The sequence below is a fragment of the Leptonychotes weddellii genome, chromosome 8 (assembly GCF_054177405.1).
Source record: "Leptonychotes weddellii isolate Sample4059 chromosome 8, ASM5417740v2, whole genome shotgun sequence".
NCBI lineage: Eukaryota > Metazoa > Chordata > Mammalia > Carnivora > Phocidae > Leptonychotes > Leptonychotes weddellii.
In genome coordinates, this window is record NC_138376.1 from 11,213,759 (window position 1) to 11,236,252 (window position 22,494).

Here is a 22,494-nt window from a genome sequence, read left to right on the forward strand (position 1 = left end):
CCCCACTGCAAAATTCCACAGCAGTGCTCCGGATACCTGTCAAGATCATCCCCCACCCTTGAATAAAGTTTTCCTTACTGTGCATTAACAAGTGTCATTGAATAATTTTTTCTTTAACGAGAGACAAATTACATATGTCCACACAAAGACTTATACAAGAATGTTCATAATAGCCTTATTCATGATAGCCAAAAACTGGAAACAAACCACATGCCATCAATTTATGAACACAAAAGGCTGTTGATACATATTGCTAAATTGCTTTCCCTACCAGTTCTACAAACGTGTAACTCCTACTTTTTAGGAAAGTGTCCACTTGCACCTTAATATTTCTAATTCTTTATATTTTGATAGCCGCTTAAACATCTCTTCCACAGCCTTAGGCACTCTCTTCTGTCTAATCAGCACTTTGTAGTTCTTACGGCTCATAACATGTTTTTCTTCCATCACGTATGTGGGCAAATACAAGGGTATCAGAAAACTCCCGGAGGACAAGAACAATCTCATTTTTCTTCTACCTCCAAGCCTGTAGTCCTGTGCGTATTTCATGCCTTCACTCAAGGAACATCTACTGAGTTCACACAATGGACCAGTAACTGAGACAGGCCTATTAGGCACTCAAAAAAGCACCCTGAAGTGAACACCCCTAGTTTCAGATCTCCTGCTGAGAGGTCTCAGTTAACATTCATGCCCGTTTTAAATTCCCGATTGAGACTTTCTCCTTTCTTGGTGTGCTAATCTGGAAACAAAAGCTCTTAAGTTTAGTCTCTAAAATGTATTGATTATGTAAACGCCGCTCCGTTGGCCCTGTTAATTCCTTAATATGCACCCCAGCGCCACACTTGGGGGACTTCAGATGGGGATAGTAAAATCTAGGGCGGCCTGGTAGTGCGGGGACTTTTCTCGGGACTGTAAAGGCCGCCAGGGTAATGAATGTCTTCGTAAGGACACCAGTGTAATGAATATGCAAATCGTGGCAGCCAGAAAGCATCGCAGGTCCGGGAGTGCCCGCGGCCTCCACTCCACTGAGCGGGTCCCAGACTCACGCATGACCCGGGCTCGCCTCTCTCGCGGGGCCTGGGGCCGAGCCCCGCCCCGCCTGGCCCCGCCCCGCCCCGCCCCGGCGCGCGCCCGGAGCCCCGCCCACCCGGCAGGAAAGGGCGGGCCCGGCGCCACCGCCCACGCTCTCTCCTGTCGTCTGACTCGGGCCGGCGCGGCGCGCGAGCAGCATGAGCACGCGCCCGGACCGGTGACCGCCGTGGCGATGGACTGCGGCTTCGTCGCGGGCGGGAGGCCGAAGAGTCCGCCGGGCCGCCGGCGGCTTCTAGTCTTCCTGCCGTCAGGCCGCTGCGGAAGTCCGGGCGGCCGCGGCGTCTCGGCGCGCCACTGCCTGTCAGCGCTGTCTGTGGGTCTGGGGGCGCTGCGGTTTCGTGGCCCGGCGGCCCGCGGCGGCGCGTCACGTGCCTCCCCGCTGCTCCTCCTCCTGCTCGTGCCCTCCCCGCGCCTGGCCGCCGTCGCCCCGCGTCGGTCCCTCGCGGACCGGGAGAGCTCGCGCCCGAGGCCGTCGGTCCCCGCGGCCGGCCGCGGCGGCGCGGGGAGGTACCTGCCGGGCCTCGCCCCGGGCATCGCCTGGGCCGCCGGCGCCCTCCACCTGTGCCGCGGCCGCGTGGCCGCCCTCACTTCGTCCAGGAGAGGTGAGGGCCGCACGGCCGGGGTGGGGGGAGCAGGGGGCTCGCCTCGCCGGGCAGGGGGCGGGGCCAGCCTGGGCTTTGACCTTCCGGGCTGGGTGGGTGGGGGAGGCTCGGCGACCCAGAGGTCGGGTCAGCCTTGGTCGCCGGGCTCCTCTGGGGCGTGGGACGAAGGTCTGTCTGCCTCCGCCCTGGTGACCCGGAGTCCTGGGCACAAGTGTGTGGAGCGCAGTTGGCCGGGATGCCGGGAGGGCGGTGCGCACTGGGCAGGGCGCTGGTGCTCGCCGGGGTGTGGAGCCGCTGGGCGGGCGCCGGTGACGCGTCCCTCGTGTCGCCGCTCGGGTGCGGGCGGCTGCGGGGGGAGGGTTGCGAGATTGAGGAGCGAAGCTCTAGGAACTGCAATTTCACTTCCGACTCTAGTGGCTTTATTAACTCATTGAACACTAGTTGCCTGTTCTGTGCTTGGCTGGCGCTTTTCTGGGTACTTGGCATATATCAGTTAGCAAAATCTCGGACCTACACTGTAGCAGAGGAGACGATGTAGGTAGGTAGCTATAATTTATATATACACGTATGATTTACATATAATCTGTGTACGGAAGTGATAAATACCGTAGGAAAAATATGGAGGTGATAAGGGTTAGGAAGTGAGGCCTCCAGCAATGAATTTAAATGGGGTTAGCAGAATAGTTTATACTGAGAAGGTGGCATTTGAAGGAGGTGAGAGCGGTCACTGCCCTGCATAAAGATTAGGGAAGTCTGAAACAGTCTCAATTTATTAGATAGCACATTGTTGATGAAAATATCATTTGGGGTAATCTTTATCAGCAAAGGGCAAAAATATCACTTTGGGTGGTCTCATATCAATAGCTGTCAGTAACCACACTGATGGCTTTTTTTTTTTTTTTCATGTTTTTCTTAATAGAAATGCCCAGTAGACATTGACTGTTTCTAAAATATAAAAATACCCTAGGCTGGGGAAGAAACTGATTGGGAGAGCAAAAAAGTGAAGGAAGGAAGCTTTACATACAAAGGTTGGGGAGTGAGTGGTGAACTTTGTCAGTGTTCCGCAGTAATTATGAGTTAGAGATGACTTTGGTCTTTATTTCAGTTCTTTTGTCTTTTGTTGTTCTTTTTTTTTTTTTTTGACAAGCTGGTGATTAGTGATTTATTTTCATCTCCTCATTCAAGACTATGGGGCAAAAGGGAAGAGTATTCTTTCTCATGAGTTTTTTGATTTTATCAGGAAGGTGGTACTATTGGATTAGGCTCTTAGGATCTCATTCTTCACAGAGTGAGGACGGATGCATAAATATGGGGAAACAGCCAAGACACAGTTAAGGAGCAACCATCAGCCAAAGAGTTTTGTTCCTTTACTTCCAGCCTAGTGATTTGTTTGGTGCCAGGGTTCTCAGTAGGGCTACTGAGACTTAAGGATGTTATGAATAGCAAGTTTGTACTTGGTTTCCTCCGTTCAAGGCTAACTTTGGGCTTCTTTTGTGTGTGTGTTTCAATATCCTTTTGATATCCTGAAGGTCCTTCCAAAGGAGAATTACGCATTGCACTTTAACATAGCTCAGTTCACTTGCTTCCTGGTTATTAGTGGGAATTCCTAGTTCTTGGGCCTCACTTTGTTGTCACAATAAAGGAGGAAAAATGAGTCAGAGGCATGCTCCTCCTCAGGCTTCGCCCTTTGACAGAAGGCAAGATGGCATTCAGCTTCCATCGGCAGGGGTTGGCCGGCCAAGTGAGAAGTGGCCAGGGCTTTTCTCCACTTTTCAGATGACAGTACATATTTTGTTGAAGTAAGCTTGCAGTTGAACTGAATTCCAGTTGTTTTGGACAAGAAAAGAATCTGCAGCATCTAAATTGGAATTAGCTCTTGTTTAGAAACAGTCATGATAGTTTATTTTGGGGATGTATATGTTGTGTGTGTGTGTGAGAGAGAGAGAGATATGTTTTAAATCACACAAATGATTAATTTGTTCTTAGAAACAAATTTGGTACTAGAAAAATCCCATCACTCTTCACCAGCCAGTTCTAGACTCAAATATTTTCAAGCTCTCTGATCCATGGGACAGTTGAGCACAGTTTAAAAAGATGGGTGGGTTAGCCTTTAGAGAGCCGCTTGAGAGATTCGTTCATTCATTCATTCACCACCACTGTTTCTCAAGCTAGGTCTGTTCTGTGATCAGGCAGACATTTGGAGTCTCTTCACCTGGAGGCCAGTTTTGTCTCAGTACTGGGGATAAAGAATGAAAAAAGAGGGGCTAGATTTAACTGAGCTAATTTATGTAAAAAGGGAAGATCATAGGTGAAGAGGTGGATTTCAGGTTTTCTTTCTAGACCATCTCATGATCCAGATCACAGAGTTCTCTTAACAAAATTATTTCTGGTCTGCAGTCTGCCAGGCCCTCTGCTAGATGCTGACAATGTAAAAATGACTAAGACTGACTGCTCTTGGGATGTTTGGACTAGTAGATGATGCAGATGTGGAAACAATATGGTAAGTGGTGTGATAGAGCTATCTGAGCTGTGCTGCGAACACAGATAAGGAGCAATCAAGGCGGCCCTCTGACCTGGGTGGAACTAGCAGACCGAACCACTCAGTATAGCATAATGCCCTGCCTGGAACATAATGTTTGCTTAGCACATTGTAAAATTAAATGAAGAGGGGTAAAATGATGCTTAAAATTGGCCAGTCGAAAAAGGGGGGCAAGCCAGACTTAAGGATGGAGTACCAAGATATACAGGTACAGGACACAGAATAACTTAGGTGGCTGGAAAGAAAGCTGAAAGGGTAGGTGTGGGCTAAATTAGGACAGGCTTTGTATTTGTGTGCCTTGCCAAGGACCTGATACTGTAGGCTAGTGGTTCTCTGAATATAAGGGCCTTTTTTTTTTTTCTAATAAACCATTTAACTCACACATACATGTTACAGTTACTGCATTTTATATTTTGTCAGTCTGCAAACAGCGCTTGGTACAAAATGATTGGATTTCTTATACTTACCTTGACACTGACTGTGACCTTCTTTCCAAGGTGGGAACCACTGCTGTAGGCTTATAGACAAACATCAGATCTGTAGGGTTCTGTCCATGTCACGTTTTTTGCTTACATGCAATTTCCTTTAGAGTGTTTAGAGGTGAAGGATTGACAATAGGAGCTGATTAGCTGAAGTATCTTTCTTGTCACTTAGGGGATTTACCTTAGGGGATTTTCAAACTTTGAGTTAGTAGTGACTATTTTTTCTTCTACCACTCTTCTACAAACCTGGCATCATAGAAAAGTAAGGACAGGGCGCCTGGGTGGCTCAGTTGGTTAAGCGACTGCCTTCGGCTCAGGTCATGATCCTGGAGTCCCGGGATCGAGTCCCGCATCGGGCTCCCTGCTTGGCGGGGAGCCTGCTTCTCCCTCTGACCCTCCCCCCTCTCATGTGCTCTCTGTCTCTGTCATTCTCTCTGTCTCAAATAAATAAATAAAATCTTTAAAAAAAAAAAAAGAAAAGTAAGGACAAATATGTAGCAAAATTTTCATATAGCTGTGTTTAATACATTTAAATGAAAGTTTTTTATTTTATATTGTCCATCTCTTTTTTTTCTTCTGCTGTCCAAATGTCTTTTACAGTATGATTGTAATAGTAAGGAGCTATTGTGTTTAAACGTCCTTTCTGGACAGAATTACTAGTTGGCATTGCAGTTGTTACATATTTTTTTTAAACTGTTTTTATGGTTCATGAAATACAAAAGCCAGAGAACCCTTACCATGCTACCTTCTTCAAATGAGCACCTTGAAACAAGTTTACAAAATGAGTTGGATCTGTGGCTAAATGCACAGAAATTCAGAGGAAAGGTTAACATACAAATTGTTAGAACACATCTCTAAAGATAGGCTTTTGTAGAGACATCACAAAGAAAACTATTGACCAGTACCTCTTATGAATAGAGACAAAAATCCTCAACAAAATACTCAGCAAATCAAATCCAGCAATATGTAAAAAAGGAGTATACATCATGACCAAAGGGGATTCTATCCCAGGAACAACAGGCTCATTTAACATCTGAAAATCAATTCCTGTACCACACCATATTAAAAAAAAAAAAAGAAACTATGTGATCATCTCAAAAGACAAAGAAAAGGAATTTGGCAAAATTCAGCACCCCTTCATGATAAAAAGCACTTGACAAATTAGGAATAGAAGGGAACTGCCTCACTGATAAAGGACATCTGTGAAACACCCACAGCTAACATCATACTTAATAGTGAAGGATGCATGCTTTCCCTCAAAAGGTCAGGACTTGCAAGGATGTCTGCCATCACCAGCCATGCAACATTGTACTAGAAGTTCTAACCAGGGCAAGACAATGAAAAGGAGGAAGTAAAACTATCACTGTTCACAGGTGACATGACCCTGTACATAGAAAACTCTAAGGAATTCACTAAAAAACCATTAGAGCTAATTAACAAGTTCAGGAAGATTGCAGGGTACAAGATCAACATAAAAAATATAACAAAAAATACAAAAATCAGTTGCATTACTATACACTAGAATGAACAATCTAAAAAACAATTCCCTTTACAGTAGCATTGAAAAGAATAAAGTACTTAGGGATAAATTTAACAAAAAACTCACAGAACTTATATGATTAACCACCCTTGAACAACACAGGGCTGAGGAGTGCCAACTCCTACACAGTTGAAAATCTGTGTATAACTTTTGACTTCCCCAAAATTTAACTACTAATAGCTTACTGTTGGCCAGAAACTTTACCATAACAGTCAGTCACTTAACACATATTTTATATATTATATGCGTTATATTCTGTATTCTTAGAATAATGGAAGCTAGAGAAAAGAAAACATTATTAAGAAAATCATAAAGAAGAGGAAATACCATACTGTAAAAAATCCGTGTATAAGTGGACCCATGTGGTCTAAACCTGTGTTCAAGGGTCAGCTATAGTGTGAAGCCTATATAACATTATTAAAGGAATTAAAGACCTAAATAAATGGAAAGACATCCTATGTTCATGGATTGGAAGACTTTGTGCTCTACCCAAATTGATCTATAGATTTAAAACAATCTCAAAGTTTCAGGTGGCTTCTCGGTAGAAATTAATAAGCTGATCCTAAAATACATACGGAAATGCAAGGGACTCAGAATGGCCAATGCAATCTTGAAAAGGAATAAAACTAGAAGACTCCTTTCCTGATATAAAAACTTACAACAGAGCTAAAAGTAATCAAGAAAATGTGTCACTGGCATAAAGACAGATATAAATCAGTGGCATAGAATGGAGAACCCAGAGATGATTTACAGTCAGCTGATTCTTGACAAATTCCAAGATAATGCTGAAACAACTGGATATCCACACGCAAAAGAAGGCGAACCCTCATCTCACACTACATAAAAGTTAACTCAAATGGATCAGAGACCTAAAAGTAAGAGCTGAAACTGTAAAACTCTTAAAAAAAAAAAAAACAATTGGTGTAAATCTTTGTGTCCTGGAATTAGCCAGTAGTTTCTTAGATATGACACCAAAAGCACAAGGAACAAAAATAAATAAATTGGACTTCGTTAAAGTTAAAAACTATTGTGCTTTGAAAGGCACCATCAAGAAAGTGAAAGCCAGCCCACAGAATGGGAGAGAATATTTGCAAATTACTTATACGATAAGGAACTTGTATCTAAAATGTATAAAGAAGGGCATCTGGGTGGCTCAGTCAGTTAAGTGTCTGCCTTCTGCTCAGGTCATGATCCTGGAGTTCCAGGATCAAGTCCCGCATCGGGCTCCCCGCTCAACAAGGAGTCTGCTTCTTCCTCTGAGCCTCCCCCTTCTCGTGCTTCCTTTTCTCACGCTCTCTTGCTCTCTCAACTGAATAAAACCTTTAAAAAATAAAAATAAAATAAAATATTTAAAGAATTCTTTTTTTAAATTTTTATTTATTTATGTGAGAGAGAGAGAGAGTGAGCAAGCAAGTGAGAGAGAGAAAAAGCACCAGCCAGGGGAGGGGCAGAGAAGCAGACTCCCCGATGAGCAGGAATCCTGACCCAGGACTCTGGGATCATGACCTGAGCCTAAGGCAGACACTCAAGCGACTGAGCCACCCAGGCGACCCTAAAATGTATAAAGAATTCTTAACAACCAACTCAATAATAAAAAGATAACCCAATTTTTTAAAAGATTTATTTATTTGTTAGAGCATGAGCAGGAAGAGCAGAGGGAGAGAGAATCTTAAACGGACTCTGCCCTGAGCTTGGAGCCTGATGCGGGGCTCAGTTTTACAGCCCTGAGATCACTACCTGCGCTGAAACCAAGAGTTGGACACTTAACCAACTGTGCCACCCAGGCACCCCAAAAGATAACCCAATTTTTTTAAATGGGCAAAGGGTCTGAATAGATGTTTCTCCAAAGATACACAAATGGCCAATAAGCAGTGAAAAGATGCTCAACATCATTAGGCATCAAGGAAGTACAAATCAAAACTGCAATGTGCTATCCCTATGTTTATTGCAGCATTATTTACAATAGCCAAATTATGGAAGCAGCCCAAGTGTCCATCGATAGATGAATGGATAAAGAACAGGTGATATATATATATACACACCACACACTATTCAGCGATAAAAAAGAATGAAATCTTGCTATTTGCAATGATGTGGTAGAGCTGGAAAGTATTATGCTAAGCAAAATAAGTCAGAGAAAGACAAATACCATATGATTTCACTCATATGGGATTTAAGAAACACCTGAACAAAGGGAAAAAATGAGAGACAAGCCAAGAAACACTCTTAATTATAGAGAACAAATAAGTAAATACCATAGTTGAAGAGATATCTAAAAAATAATAATTAAATTGCAATGGGATACCACTTTATACCCATTATGATGGTTATAATAAAAAAGACAGTAACAAGTGTTGATAATGTAGAGAAATTGGAACCCTCAGACACTGCTGTTGGGAATGAAAAATGTGTAGCCACTTTGGAAAGTAGTCTGGCATAACCTTATAAACACAGAGTCACTGTATGATGCAACAATTCAGTTCCTGGGTATATACCCAAGAGAACTGAAAACTTGTTCACACAGAATCTCGTACACAAATGTTCCCAGCAGCATTGTTCATAGCAGCCAAGAAGTGGAAACAACTCAGATGTCCTTCAGCTGATCACTAGGTAAGAAAATCGGTATATTCCTAAAACAGATTTCAGCAATAAAAAGCTATAAAGTACACAATTATAAGGTGGATGAACCTTGAAAACCTCACCTAAGTGAAAAAAACCAGTCACACAATACCACATCCCTTACAATTCTATTCATAAGTAATGCACAGAGTAGGCAAATCCATAAAGACAGAAAGTGGATAAGGGGTTGCCTGGGGTTGAGGGAGTAGGGAGATTGGGGCATGATAGCTAAAGGGTATAGGGTTTCTTTTTGGGATGATGAAAATGTTCTAGAGTTGACTGTGCAGAAGATTGCAGAACTCTATAGTTAAAATCAAATTGAACACTTAAATGGGTGAAGAAATGGGTGAATTGTATGGTATGTGAATTTCATGTCATAAAGCCCCAACCAGGTAGGCTTTTGAGGTATGCCATATTCCTTCATAGCTTTTCTTTACCATCAGATCCTGTTTTGAGCCTAATTGTCCTTTACGTTCTAGAGCTGAGCCTCTCTGCTGGGAGCCTGCAGCTGGAGCACAGCAGAGATCTGGACCACAAAAGGAGAGATTTCACCTCTTGCGGGAACAAGAAGCTCTACTTTGACACCCATGCCTTAGTGTGTTTACTGGAAGAAAATGGTAATCCTTTTGTGGGTCACTCGGAAAAACTCGGAAAAACACTTAGTTCTTGTGATCTTATCTAACTTCTATTTCTCTTTGGCGTTTAAGTCTACAGATACACTCTTTTGGTCAATCTCTGTTTTTTTAAGTTCTTATTTTTTGTTTAAGGACAATTTTGCTTCCGCCAGTACAGTTGAGAGACTTTTTGCACACATTTTTCTTTGTCGGTGAGAAGTGTATTTTTATAACATCCCTCTGGAGGTAGAGTGTTACAGATAAAAATTTAGACACAAGTTAGCAAAACTCAGGAATGGTTCCTATGACAGCTGCCTGACGCACAAAGTGGTAGTTTTGTTACTGTGCATGTTGTGTGCTTTTAAAATTGTTATGAAATGAAAATGTTGCTGAGCAGCAATTGCTAATAATTTCAGCTTGTGGTTTTTTTTAATAGTCCAACTAATATTTTTCCTTATTGCTGTTAATTAATGTAAAAGATGCTCTAACAGACATGACATTTATTGAAAGTGCATTCAGTACATAGGTAACATTCTCACTGAATCTTCTCTAGACAGATAGGCCAATTCTAGTTTTCCGTTTTGTTGCTCTTGACAACACGATAGATCTTTCCCCAGCTGTACGTGTTCGTATCTGCAGAGCCACCCTCTGTAGCTGTGCTTCGCTTGCCCAGGACAAGCAGATGGAGTGAGCTCTGTGCTTGCACTGGGGAGTTAGAAGCTCTGCGTCAAGCTCTGCCAGGACCCAGCTGCAAAGCCAGGCAGTTCTCTCGTCTTTCCCAGTTTCTTTTTTCTTTTTTTTTTTAGATTTTATTTATTTATTTGAGACAGAGAGCGCACAAGCAGGGGGCAGGGGTAGAAGGAGAGGGAAAAGCAGGCTCCCTGCTGAGCGTGGAGTCCAATGCAGGGTTGATCCCAGGACCCCGAGATCATGGACCTGACCTGAAGGCAGACGCTTAACTGACTGAGCCACCCAGGCGTCCCCGTCCCTCCCGGTTTCTGTCTCCTCATCTCATCAGCAGGGTGGGCACAATAAGAATTCCAAAGATTCCTTTGAGTATTAAAGGAAATACAGTGTACTTGAGTGCACTTTGGGAAAACTGTTAAGTACCGTATCATGATTTTCATTGCTTTCCTTCTCAAACTTGAAACATTAGGCCTTTTTTTCACCAAAACTTCTTTCAGCTCAGAATTTAAAAAAGAAAAGTGGAATGGAGAAGAGAGGCATCAGAAATTATGTGGATAAGCAGAAGTCTTCCTGCTTTTTCCTTTTTTCTGTGGACCTTGTATTTTTGCATTCAAAGTAACCCATTGTAAAAAGCTGTATTCGAGAGAATGGGGGCGTTTCACTCCACATTAGGGTTTGACTATGTAGGGGAGCATCATAAATCTTAAGTGGCAAGGTAGCGGCAGTGGGCTCGAGATGGCCCCAGATCTTTCTCCTATTAACAGGGGAGGGGGGTATTTCCCCTCCCTCACCGAAAAATCTATTTATTTACTTTTGATAAATAAAAATCACGTTCATGTTGAATGTTTAAAGTGTGATATTTCGACAGATGTACTTCCTGCTTTTCTTGATTTCAAACCTTGATGCATGAGTCTTTGCATATCTCAAGACTGGTGTTGTAAGGACCCCGCTGAAGTGTGGGGCGTGAGGCCTCTTAAGTGAACGATGAATCTAAGATGCTGCAGGGTGAGGCCTGGAAGGACCTGTCCAGGAGCACTCCCACCTTCCATCCTTGTCTTCCCCAGAGCTACGTCTCCTGCTTCACAGAACTTCTGGTCTCTCTGTAATCTCTCTAACCCTGATCGTGTCTTGTTCTCTCGTTCCTACAAAGCATTATTTTGTATCTGGTAACCCTTTAGGTTTTCAGGCCTAACTTCTACTTTTTCTTATCCCTTTCTCCTCCCACAGGTGGTTATAAATTATAAGGCTGTGGAGTTTATTATCAGCCTAAGTTCTCCTCTGGTCTCTTTTTCTTTTCTTCATAATTGCCAAACCTAACTATGTTTAACTATGAACGCTTCTTCATAAAGTTTTAAAAATTACAAGACACATTTTCAAGCAGAAAAGAAACAGGAAAAAATATTCTCAATCCCAGTACCCTAGAGTAAACCAGTGTAACAATTGGATGGGTAACCTTTTGGATAATTTTTCTAGCTGCAGATGACCCACATGTTGAAAATCAAAGGATTTTGAATAAATGAAGGGAGTAGGTCTTTGGAGGTCTTTTTATCTCTTTTAAATCTTTGTCTTTGTTTCTTAATTATAGTTAGGGGCCGCCTGGGTGGCTCAGTCCATTAAGACTCTTGATTTTGGCTCAGGTTATGATCTCAGGGTCTTGAGATTGAGCTCCAGGCTCTGTGCTCAGCAGGGAGTCTGCTTGAGATTCTCTCTCCCCCTCTCCCTCTGCCCCTCCCCCCACTCGTGTATGTGTGCACACGCGTGAACTCACTTTCTCAATAAAATTTTAAAAAATTATAGTCTGTGCTTAATCTCATCCAAATTGTATCAGTTATAATTTTATTCAAGCAAATGTGCCTTTAATTACTAGAATCAGTAGATTCTTCTGTAGTTCTTATGGATGAAAGTATTTAATAGAAAAAAATTACTTTCCAGGGACTTGGTTTCAAGCATTTTATTAGAAGTTCCAATGTGAAATATAAATTACTATCTAAAGTTATTTTTTTATTTCCAACTTTATTTTTTTATTTTTTAATTTAAATTCAATTAATTAACATATAGGGTATTATTAGCTTTCCAGGCAGTACTATCTAAAGTTACTAAAAGTAGTAACACTGCTGAGTTAGATCTTTCAATTCAGCATCATTTACTGAATATCAAAGAATATGTTTTTTTCCAGCCTTGCCCCTCTCTGCAAGTGACCGAAGAGACTTGTGGAGGAAAAATAAAAGAACAGATTTTGCCTTTTAACATAAGATAAATTAACAGCTAAATTACTAGTTATCTTTAGATGGTCAATGATTTGATGGCTTTATGCTGGATGTGAAATAATTGAGCTTTCCTACTTAAGTAAATTATTCCTTACTAACGTGTACATTTTAAAATAAGGAAATCACGTTATTTTGGAAAATTTAGGCCAGGGGGAAGGAAATAAAGATTACTTAGCAGTAAATTGCATCTGTAATTTTGATCTTGCTTTCCTTTCCTTGACCCCACGTTGCAGGCTTCCTCTATGTCATGAGATATTGTCAGGAAATACGATTTTTTGCAGCTAGGTAGGACGGTAGAGGAGACCAGCCCGGCCCTTTATCTTTACATGAAGAAACAGATATGTCATGCTTGTCCAGAGTGACAGACACATCATAGCCTGGGACTCCAGTCTTTCTGAATTCAAACATTTTCTCCTCTTCTGTGAAGGGTTTTTTCTCTTTTTTTCCCAACAAATGGAGTCTCCAGAGTGTGATTATCTTTGTGTGTTTGCTTAGGGTTCTCCACCCAGCAAGCAGAAATCACTGTCTCTGCATTGGTCAAGATCACGGACGCCAACATGGATATTGTCTACAAGGATATGGTCACCAAGATGCAGCAGGTTAGCTTTGTCGGGGAATGGTAGCAAACTTAAAGTCTAAAGCTGGGATGTTATCTGTTTGTTTTTTGGGTTTTTTTTTAAAGATTTTATTTATTTGACAGAGAGAGACACAGCGAGAGAGGGAACACAAGCAGGGGGAGTGGGAGAGGGAGAAGCAGGCTTCCCGCCGAGCAGGGAGCCCGATGCGGGGCTTGATCCCAGGACCCTGGGATCATGACCTGAGCTGAAGGCAGACGCTTAATGACTGAGCCACCCAGGCGCCCCATGGGATGTTATTTGTAATATGTATTTTTGGATAATATTCTATTGAAAAGCATATAGTACTTTTTTTAAAGATTTTATTTGAGAGAGAGAGAACACAAGCTGGGGGAGGGGCAGAGGGAGAAGCAGACTCGGGAGCCTGATGCAGGACTCAAAGGCAGGTGTTTAACCGACTGAGCCACCCAGGCGTCCCAAAAAGCATATAGTACTTCTAACCATAGTTGAGAGACAAATGATTCCAGTGTTATAAAAAGTAATTTATTCAAGGGGCACCTCCGTGGCTCAGTCAGTTAACCATCCGACTCAATCTCAGCTCAGGTCTTGATCTCAGGGTCATGAATTCAAGCCCCACGTTGGGCTCCTCACTGGGCATGGAGCCTACTTTAAAATATATATATTTTTTTTTTTTTTTTTCTTTTTTTGAAGCTATTTTGTCAACTGTTGTAGATTCATGTTGGAAAACTCAACTATGCTTGAAAATGACCTATTCCAGTCCACCATACTTAACAAAGGGAGATGTGGCTGGAATTATAGCAGTGTGTTCTTGAGCTGCTGGTCCTCAGACTGCCACCCTTTGAACTGGCTCACTTGATGATGATACTGGACTTGAGTCTTTATTCTTTTCCTTTCTTCATTCTGGAATAGAGGATGACCTTGCTGAACCTCTCTTCTCGTGTCCATATTCTCCTGGTTTCTCACTAATATGATTCCAGGTAAGAGGCAGACATCCTAGGCCAGCCTAGGTTATATGTTTTGTTTTTCTTTTCCTAGGAGATCACTGTTCAGCAAATAATGTCTCAGATTGCCAGCGTGAAAAAAGATATGATTATTTTGGAGAAGAGTGAATTTTCAGCCCTCAGAGCAGAAAATGAGGTAAAACTAAAGAGCCACTCATATTAAGATGCTCACTATCGAGACATTGAGACATAAATGCACAGAAAAAGGGCACAAGTTCGATGTGTTTTCACAAATTGTCCACCACCAGATCAAGAAGTAGAACATTACTGGCGCCCCAGAAGCTTGCTAATCCCCTGCCAGGAAGACCGCTATCCTGACCTGCGTCACCGTTGACTGGTTTTGCCTTTTCCAGGACTTCATCTGGGGGAATGCTGTGGTGCGTCTTACAATAGATCAGTCTTGCTCAGTATCTATCAGTCGGTAGTATTATATGAATGTGCCACATTTTTCTACTGTGATGTACACTTGACCCCTGAACAACATGGGTTTGAACTGAACAGGTCCACTTACACAGTTCAGTAAATGTTTTCTCTTCCTTAAAATTTTCTTAATAACATTTGCTTTTCCCTGGCTTACTTTATTCTGAGAAGATGGTATGTAACACATACAACATTCAAAATATGTGTCATGTTACCAGTAAGGCTTCTGGTCAACGGTGGGCTATTAGTAGTTGAGTTTTCGGGGAGTCAAAAGTTATGTATGGAGATTTTTAACTGGGTGGGATCAGTGCCCCTAACCCCCTGCGTTGTTCAAGGGCCAACTGCATATTAGAATTGTTTCCAGCTTTTGGTTATCACAAAGTGCTGCTGCAAAATATCCCTTGGTTTCTTGTTTTTTTATTTTTTTTTTTAATTCAGTTTAGTTAACATACAGTGTATTATGAGTTTCAGGGGTAGAATTTAGTGATTCATTATGTACATATAATACCCAGTGCTCATTACATCAAGTCCCTTCCTTAATGCCCATCACCCGGTTCCCCCATCCCCCCCGCCCTCTCCCCTCCAGCAACCCTCAGTTTGTTCCCTATGATTAAGAATCTCTTATGGTTTGCCTCCCTCTCTGTTGTTATCTTATTGTATTTTTCCTTCCCTTCCCCTGTGTTCATCTGTTTTGTTTCTTAAATTCCACATGAGTGAAATTATGGTATTTGTCTTTCTCTGATGAACTTACTTCACTTAGCCTAATACCCTCTAGTTCCATCCACGTCATTGCAGATATATCCCTTGGTTTCTAAAGTGTGGCATAGAAAAATTGACAAGGCAAGAAACAACAAATGTTGGACAGGTTATGGAGAAACCCTCTTACACTGTTGGTGGGAATGCAAGTTGGTACAGCCACTTTGGAAAACAGTGTGGAGGTGCCTCAAAAAATTAAAAATAGAGCTACCCTATGACCCAGCAATTGCACTCCTGGGTATTTACCCCAAAGACACAGATGTAGTGAAAAGAAGGGCCATATACACCCCAATGTTCATAGCAGCAATGTCTGCAATAGCCAAACTGTGGGAAGAGCTGAGATACCCTTCAACAGATGAATGGATAAAGAAGATGTGGTCCATATATACAATGGAATATTACTCAGCCATCAGAAAGGATGAATACCCAACTTTTACATCAGCATGGATGGGATTGGAGGAGATTATGCTAAGTGAAATAAGTCCGGCAGAGAAAATCAATTATCATATGGTTTCACTTATTTATGGAACATAAGGAGTAGCATGGAGGACATTAGGAGAAGGAAGGGAAAAATGAAGGGGGGGAAATCGGAGGGGGAGATGAGCCATGAGAGACTGTGGACTCTAAGAAACAAACTGAGGGTTTTAGAGGGGAAGGGGGGTGCGGGTATGGGTTAGCGCGGTGATGGGTATTGAGGGCACGTACTGCATGGAGCATTGGGTGTTATATGAAAACAATGAATCATGGATCCCTACATCAAAAACTATTGATGTATTGTATGGTGACTAACATAACATAACAAAATAATTTTTTTTTTAAAAAGTGTGGCATAGGGGTTCAGCATTGAAGTAAGTGCTGTGTTTGCATCCTTCCTTTTATTTTCAGTCTTAGCTAAAGTCTCATAAAAGAAGTCCATTTATTAGCAGTTCATCTTAGTCCTGTGAGAGGCCTTCTAGCAAAAGATCCCTTTTGCTAGAAAAGAGTAGTTTGAAACTCTCACATTTGCCCTTGAAATTGGCTGTTTGAAGGCAGAATTTGTTAAAAGAAAAATTGAAGGAGGTATTAAAGACAGAAGGGCCTCTGGAGGCAAACGTGTATGTTAAAAACAATTGTGTTACTAGGGCGCCTGGGTGGCTCAGTGAATAAGCCTTCGACTCTTGATCTTGGCTCAGGTCTTATCTCAGGGTCATGAGTTCAAACCCCGCATCGGGCTCCACGCTGGGGAGCCTACTTAAAAAAAGAATTAAACTGTATTACTGATTTTATGTAACCTTTGGGATGGATTAAAACTGATCTCAAGACAGGCGCATGCGTTGTTTTTTGTTTGTTTTTTTTTAAGATTTTTGTTTATTTATTTATTTGACAGAGAGAGAGAGAGACAGCAAGAGAGGGAACACAAGCAGGGGGAGTGGGAGAGGGAGAAGCAGGCTTCCCGCCGAGCAGGGAGCCCGATGCGGGACTTGATCCCAGGACCCTGGGATCATGACCTGAGTCAAAGGCAGACACTTAACAACTGAGCCACCCAGGCGTCCCAGTAGACGCATGCGTTGTAATACCGTCCTGGCATGACAGATCGTCTGCTCCTAAGACTTTTCAGCTCATGTTTCATTCTGAATGCAGCTAGAACTGTGCACAAAAACATGTTCTAATGTAAGTTTATTACCAAGTTTTATGTATTTTTTTCTAACCTTCTAGCCATATCCTTGACTTGTTTTTGTGGTTTTTTTTTAATGTGTTTTTAGAAGATAAACGTGGAACTACATCGGTTAAAACAACAAATAATGGTGAGACCCTCACTCCTCCTTGCATGCTTGTTGGCAGTTAACGTAAACATAGTAATAAATACAATGTCAGAAGTTTTTTAGGTGTTCTTAAAAACGTAATCCTATGTTAAATAGTTGTGTAATATGTCTGGAAAGTACACACTGAAAGATTTAGCTGAGAATAGTCAGTGAATAAGTTGGTGATGTCTGTAACCAAATTCATTAAGAAAATTATGTTCTAGGATGAAGGAAGTCATCTTTAAATTAAAAGTGTTGAAGTTGCCCCATATGGAGCCTTTAGGTTCTGTTAGAACAGACTGGCTTTAGAGAATTTCATGCGATTTCAAAATGCTGACTGTACCAGCTGTTCAATTTCTTTTTTTTTTTTTTTAAGTGGAGAGGACATGGATGTTAAGGTAGAAAAGGCTCTGACGAGTGTCAGAAAGAAGGCTTTATTTAAACCAGAATTACATATTTTCCTTCTTTGAGTCCATCTCTGCTTTCCAGAGTTGTCCAGGGAACAGCTTCAGTCATAAATTCCATAAGGAGAGTTCACTGGGAATCTCGAGGTTAAAAGCAGTGGTAACCCACTCTGGACTGACTTGAGCATAAGCGGGGGTTATTTGTATATATGACTGGGAAGTCCCAGGCTTCACATCCCAGGAGGGTTTCCATTTCTCACTTTGGATTTCTTTCTCTCTTTGTTTGCCCTCCTGCCAGGATGAAGTGGTCAAAGTCCGAACAGATACCAAGTTAGACTTCAATCTAGAAAAGAGCAGAGTGAAGGAATTGGTAAGTTCCTTTATTATAAACGGAGTGTGAATTCATCTCTTTGCAGGATGGAATGCTCGATCCAGTCTGAGTTTATAGACAGTTCACCAGTACCGTTAAACGTTTACCTGTGCGTCGTTGTTAGACACAGTTTTCCCTGTAATTGTATTCTGGCTTAGAGCTTAAATTTGGTGCTTTCAAAAATAAAATGAAAATCTTGGGAGGCGCCCGGCTGGTTCAGTCGCTAGAGCGTGTGTGACTCTTGATCTTGAGGTAATGAGTAATGAGTTCAAGTTCAAGCCCCACATTGTGTAGAGATTACTTAAAAATAAAACCTTTAAAAAAAAAAAATTAAACTCGGGGAGCCTGGGTGGCTCAGTCATTGGGCGTCTGCCTTCGGCTCAGGTCATGATCCCAGCTGGGATCGAGCCCCGCATCGGGCTCCCTGCTCCGTGGGAAGCCTGCTTCTCCCTCTCCCACTCCCTCTGCTCGTGTTCCTGCTCTCACTGTCTCTCTCTCTGTGTCAAATAACTAAATAAAATCTTTAAAAAAAAAAAACAACTAAACTCTTGGTCAAATCAAGTTTGAATCTCATTTTATTTCAGAGAGAGAGAGAGACTAAATTATGTGTTACTTAGACATTACAAAAGAAATCAAACCCAGTCTCGCCCTGTGTCCTCTAACTTAAACCTCCACAGGTCCAGATTTTTCAGAAGTTAAGTTGATCATCTGTCTTGAATAATACTAAATTAAATTCTACACTGAAATTCAAGATTAAAAAAATATTTCCATATAGTCTTTTTCAAATTTTAAATAGAGAAATCTTAATGACTTGATCACATTGTTTTGAAATGCAAATTCGAAACTATTTTTTAAGTTATATTAAATTGAAATTTTTAATTAGGAAAAGTACTTCTGTACATTTGTTACCAAAAAGATCTCAGAAGGGGCGCCTGGGTGGCTCAGTCGGTTGAGTGTCTGCCTTCAGCTCAGGTCATGATCCTGAGGTCCTGGGATCGAGCGCCATGTTGGGCTCCCTGCTTGGTGGGGAGCCTGCTTCTCCTTCTCTCTCTGCCCCTTACCCCTGCTCGTGTGTGTTCTCTCTTTCTGAAATAAAGAAATAAAAATCTTTAAAAAAATCTCAGAAATGTAGGTTGTAAGTAAGCAGAAGGGTACTTACCCCTGTGGGATCATGTACAGGACCCAAGAAAGCCGTGCAGATACAGTTCTGCTGTCCTTTTTCAAAAATAATGCATAGAAGTACTATTTTGCCCCCTCAGAGTTTGCGCAGGAACACTTTTTTTTCAATTTTTTATTTTATTCGGTTATAATTGACGTATACAGCATTACGTTAGTTTCAGGCGTACAGCATAATGATTTGATACTTGTATACACTGCAGAATGGCCACCACTGTAAGTCTAGTTACCATCCGTCATCATACATAGATAGAAAATTTTTTTCTTGTGATGAGAACTTTTAAGATTTATTCTCTTAGCAACTTTCAAATAGACAGTGTGGTATTATTCACTGTAGTCTCCATGCCCTGCATTACATCCTAGGGCTTAACTTATTTTACAGCTGTAAGTTTGTACCTTTTGACCCATTTCACCCACCCCACAGCTCCCACCTTTGGCAACCACCATCCTGTTCTTTGTATCTGTGAACTCAGGTTTTTGGGGGATTCTTTTTGGTTTTGGGGGGTTTTTAAGATTTTAGATTCCACATGTAAGAGAGACTGTACAGTATTTGTCTTTCTCATATTTCACTTAGTGTAAGTACTCAAGGTCCATCCATGTTATCACAAATGGCAGGATTTCCTTCTTTTTTATGGCTGACTCATATTCAAGTATATATGTGCACCACATTTTCTTCATCCCTTCATCCATCAGTGGACACTTAATCTTCTGTGTCTCAGCGATTGCAAATAATGCTTCAATGAATATGTATGTTCTAATAAAAATAATGTTGAGTTGCCTCTAGTGACTTTTAGCCCATCTATCTTCTTGTTCAGGCTTTATTTGAATTTGATAGCAATAGTTAGATACCTTCTTTATTCTTAGAATAATGAGAAATAGGCCATGTGAAGCATCTTTTACTAACAGAACTGTATACACATGTAGAAACTGAGTATGCACAGTTGTTCATTGTCTTCTGATTTTTCACAATTTGCTTTTAACCAGAATGTGCTGCAATGATAAATGAAGCTAATACTGAAATTCAAACAAGTACTTAACTCTATTTTGGAACCACTTCTGGATTTTAAGAGTTAAGCTGAGCTTTGTTGTACAAAATCATTATTCCCATGTCACCTGTCTTTCTTGTCTCAAAAACCACTTTTTTTTTTTAAAGATTTTATTTATTTGACAGAGCACAAGCAGGGGGAGCTGCAGGCAGAGGCAGAGGGAGAAGCAGGCTCCCTGCTGAACAGGGAGTCCGATGTGGGGCTCGATCCCAGGACCCTGGGATCATGACCTGAGCCAAAGGCAGACGTTTAACGGACTGAGCCACCCAGACGTCCCTCAAAAAACACTTTTCAACCATAAAGATTAATTCACCTAGTATCAGTAAAATATTTAACAGTTGCTAGTGTATGATTAGTCTCTAGAAAAGGAGAAACTTTTTTTTAAATTAGGATGAATAATATTTTAATGCAGTAGTAAAATATTTAAATGAACATAAAATCTCGGACAAATGAAATACCCAGACTTTAAGATATTACTGATTTTTCCTCTTGCCTCAGGTGTCAAGATGGCTCTGCATAACACTGTTATTTAGAATTTTAAATTCAAATTTGTCTAAAATATTCTTTTTTAACCATATTAACATATTTTTTTTAAATTTAAATTCAGTTAATTAACAGAGTTTATTATTAGTTTCAGGGGTAGAGTTCAGTGATTCATCAGTCTTAGATATTTCCCAGTGCTCATTACATCACGTGCCCTCCTTAATGTCCATCACCCAGTTATCCCATCCCTCCCACCCCCTCCCCAAGGAGGAGCGTCCCTATGGGTTGTGTACTTAGCAAAAAATCTGAATGCACTTGATTTAGGAAGATGCCCATAGCTAAGGAGGATGTGGGACTGATGAACATGGGTGAGAGCCAGTGAATTGATGGGATTTATTAACCTAGCTGAGAAGTGGTTCTTGGTCATCCTAAACTTCCTAAACTCTGAAGGACAGGACAGCAGTACGTATTGCGTGTGCATTGGTAAAGAGGAGTTACGTGACCCTCCCTCTCCTTGTTGAATACAGTTCTGTTTCAGTTCTATAACTGGTGGTGCTTACAGCCAGTTCAGAGCAGCATGGCCTGTATGTAAGCCGCTTGGGGGGTGCAGGGAGATGGACTCACATAGGTGTGATTTTAAAAATCACAGCAGTGTCAGGATTTAGGCTTTTCTTTTCCCTTGTGGTCGAGTCAATACTGACTTGGTGAAGACGGGAGTCCAAAAATCCAGTCCGCCCTGCCCTCTTGTGGCCATTCGATGCATAGCTCTTTCCTCATCTGAAACCCTGACATTAAAGATGGAGATGAGCATTCTTTGGTCCTGGACTAGTCCTTGGTTTGGGGTTTTGGGGTTTTTTTTTTTTCCCAATTTTGCAAAAAATTAAAAAAAATTTTTTTTTTAAATTTCTGAATAATACTGTTTTTATATTCTAGTCCCCTGGTAGTTCCAGGGGAACATTTTATAGCTAGAAAGTTTCTAGATAGTTAAGCATTAATTTTCTCCCCTTTCACAGTGTTAATTTAGTGAAGAATTAAATGCTAATTTTTTCATTTAAATTATAGATTTTCATTTGCTCAGTTAAATCCTAATGCCCACTGCTAAGAAGATATGTCTGATTTTGGTCTCAATTCAACAAAATTGCATTAAATCTTTGCATAAACATTAAGGCAAGATACCACTTTGATTCTGAGTAGTGCTAGTCAGTTCCTTTAGTACTACTGGACTGTGACACACCCAAGTGGGTGGTGGTTGTTTAATTAAAACCAACATGTGATGGTTTAGTGTATTTCTTGTACCGGTGTATTTATAATTTATCTTTAGGCAATGTCTATGTCACATAAAATATTCCTTGAAACTTTTTTTTCCTCAACTTTATAACATTCCTAACTTTGTCTAAACCTCAGGTAGTGACCAATTTTGTGATTGCGATGGGTTAGCTCCCAAACTAAATTGTTCCCCACTTTTTTTAACCCTCTCAAAGCCAAAAAGCACATGACTCAGCAGCCAGGCAAATTGGTCCCCAGGAAATGCTTTTACACTAGTGGGAGGGGCCAAATGGCATCACAGCAAACAGACGACAAGAGCAGGAGAGGTGAAGGGTGACAAAGGGAATCGTATACTGGAACAGTGAGTGGCTAGAAATGAGAAGCTTCAGAAAACACATCTAAAGAAGAGGGGGAAGTAGGCTACTTGATTCCAGAGGTGATGTCTAGTGTCCTATATTCTTGGAAGGAACAGAACATTGAAGGCATCAGAGAAGGAGAGGGAGAAAGGAATAAATCAGAATCTGACCTATGTTACACGTTTGTTTGTTTCAGTACTCGTTGAATGAAAGGAAGCTGCTGGAACTGAGGACAGAAATGGTGGCATTGGTAAGAAATGAGACTACTTTTCTTGGTCATTGTGTTCATCTTGGCTTCATCCCATGCGTGCATACTGTCCTTTGTAATGATGTGTTAATGGGAGGGGACACTCAAGTTTTGTGTCCTAGGGTGTTTGTTTTTTTTTGTTGTGGTAAA

General features: G+C 41.4%; 1 protein-coding gene across 1 annotated transcript in view; it reads left to right on the plus strand.

Moving 5' to 3' along the window:
* Window positions 1-1,169: 1,169 nt before the first annotated feature.
* MCUR1 (mitochondrial calcium uniporter regulator 1) overlaps window positions 1,170-22,494 on the plus strand; it is a 36,833-nt gene continuing 15,508 nt past the window's right edge. Inside the window, exons 1-7 of the mRNA XM_081827501.1 lie at window positions 1,170-1,694; window positions 9,354-9,491; window positions 12,938-13,041; window positions 14,074-14,175; window positions 16,958-16,999; window positions 17,699-17,770; window positions 22,294-22,489. Of these exons, the coding sequence (XP_081683627.1) occupies window positions 1,265-1,694; window positions 9,354-9,491; window positions 12,938-13,041; window positions 14,074-14,175; window positions 16,958-16,999; window positions 17,699-17,770; window positions 22,294-22,489 (1,084 nt within the window). The 5' untranslated portion in view covers window positions 1,170-1,264. The remainder of the gene's footprint in view (window positions 1,695-9,353; window positions 9,492-12,937; window positions 13,042-14,073; window positions 14,176-16,957; window positions 17,000-17,698; window positions 17,771-22,293; window positions 22,490-22,494) is intronic.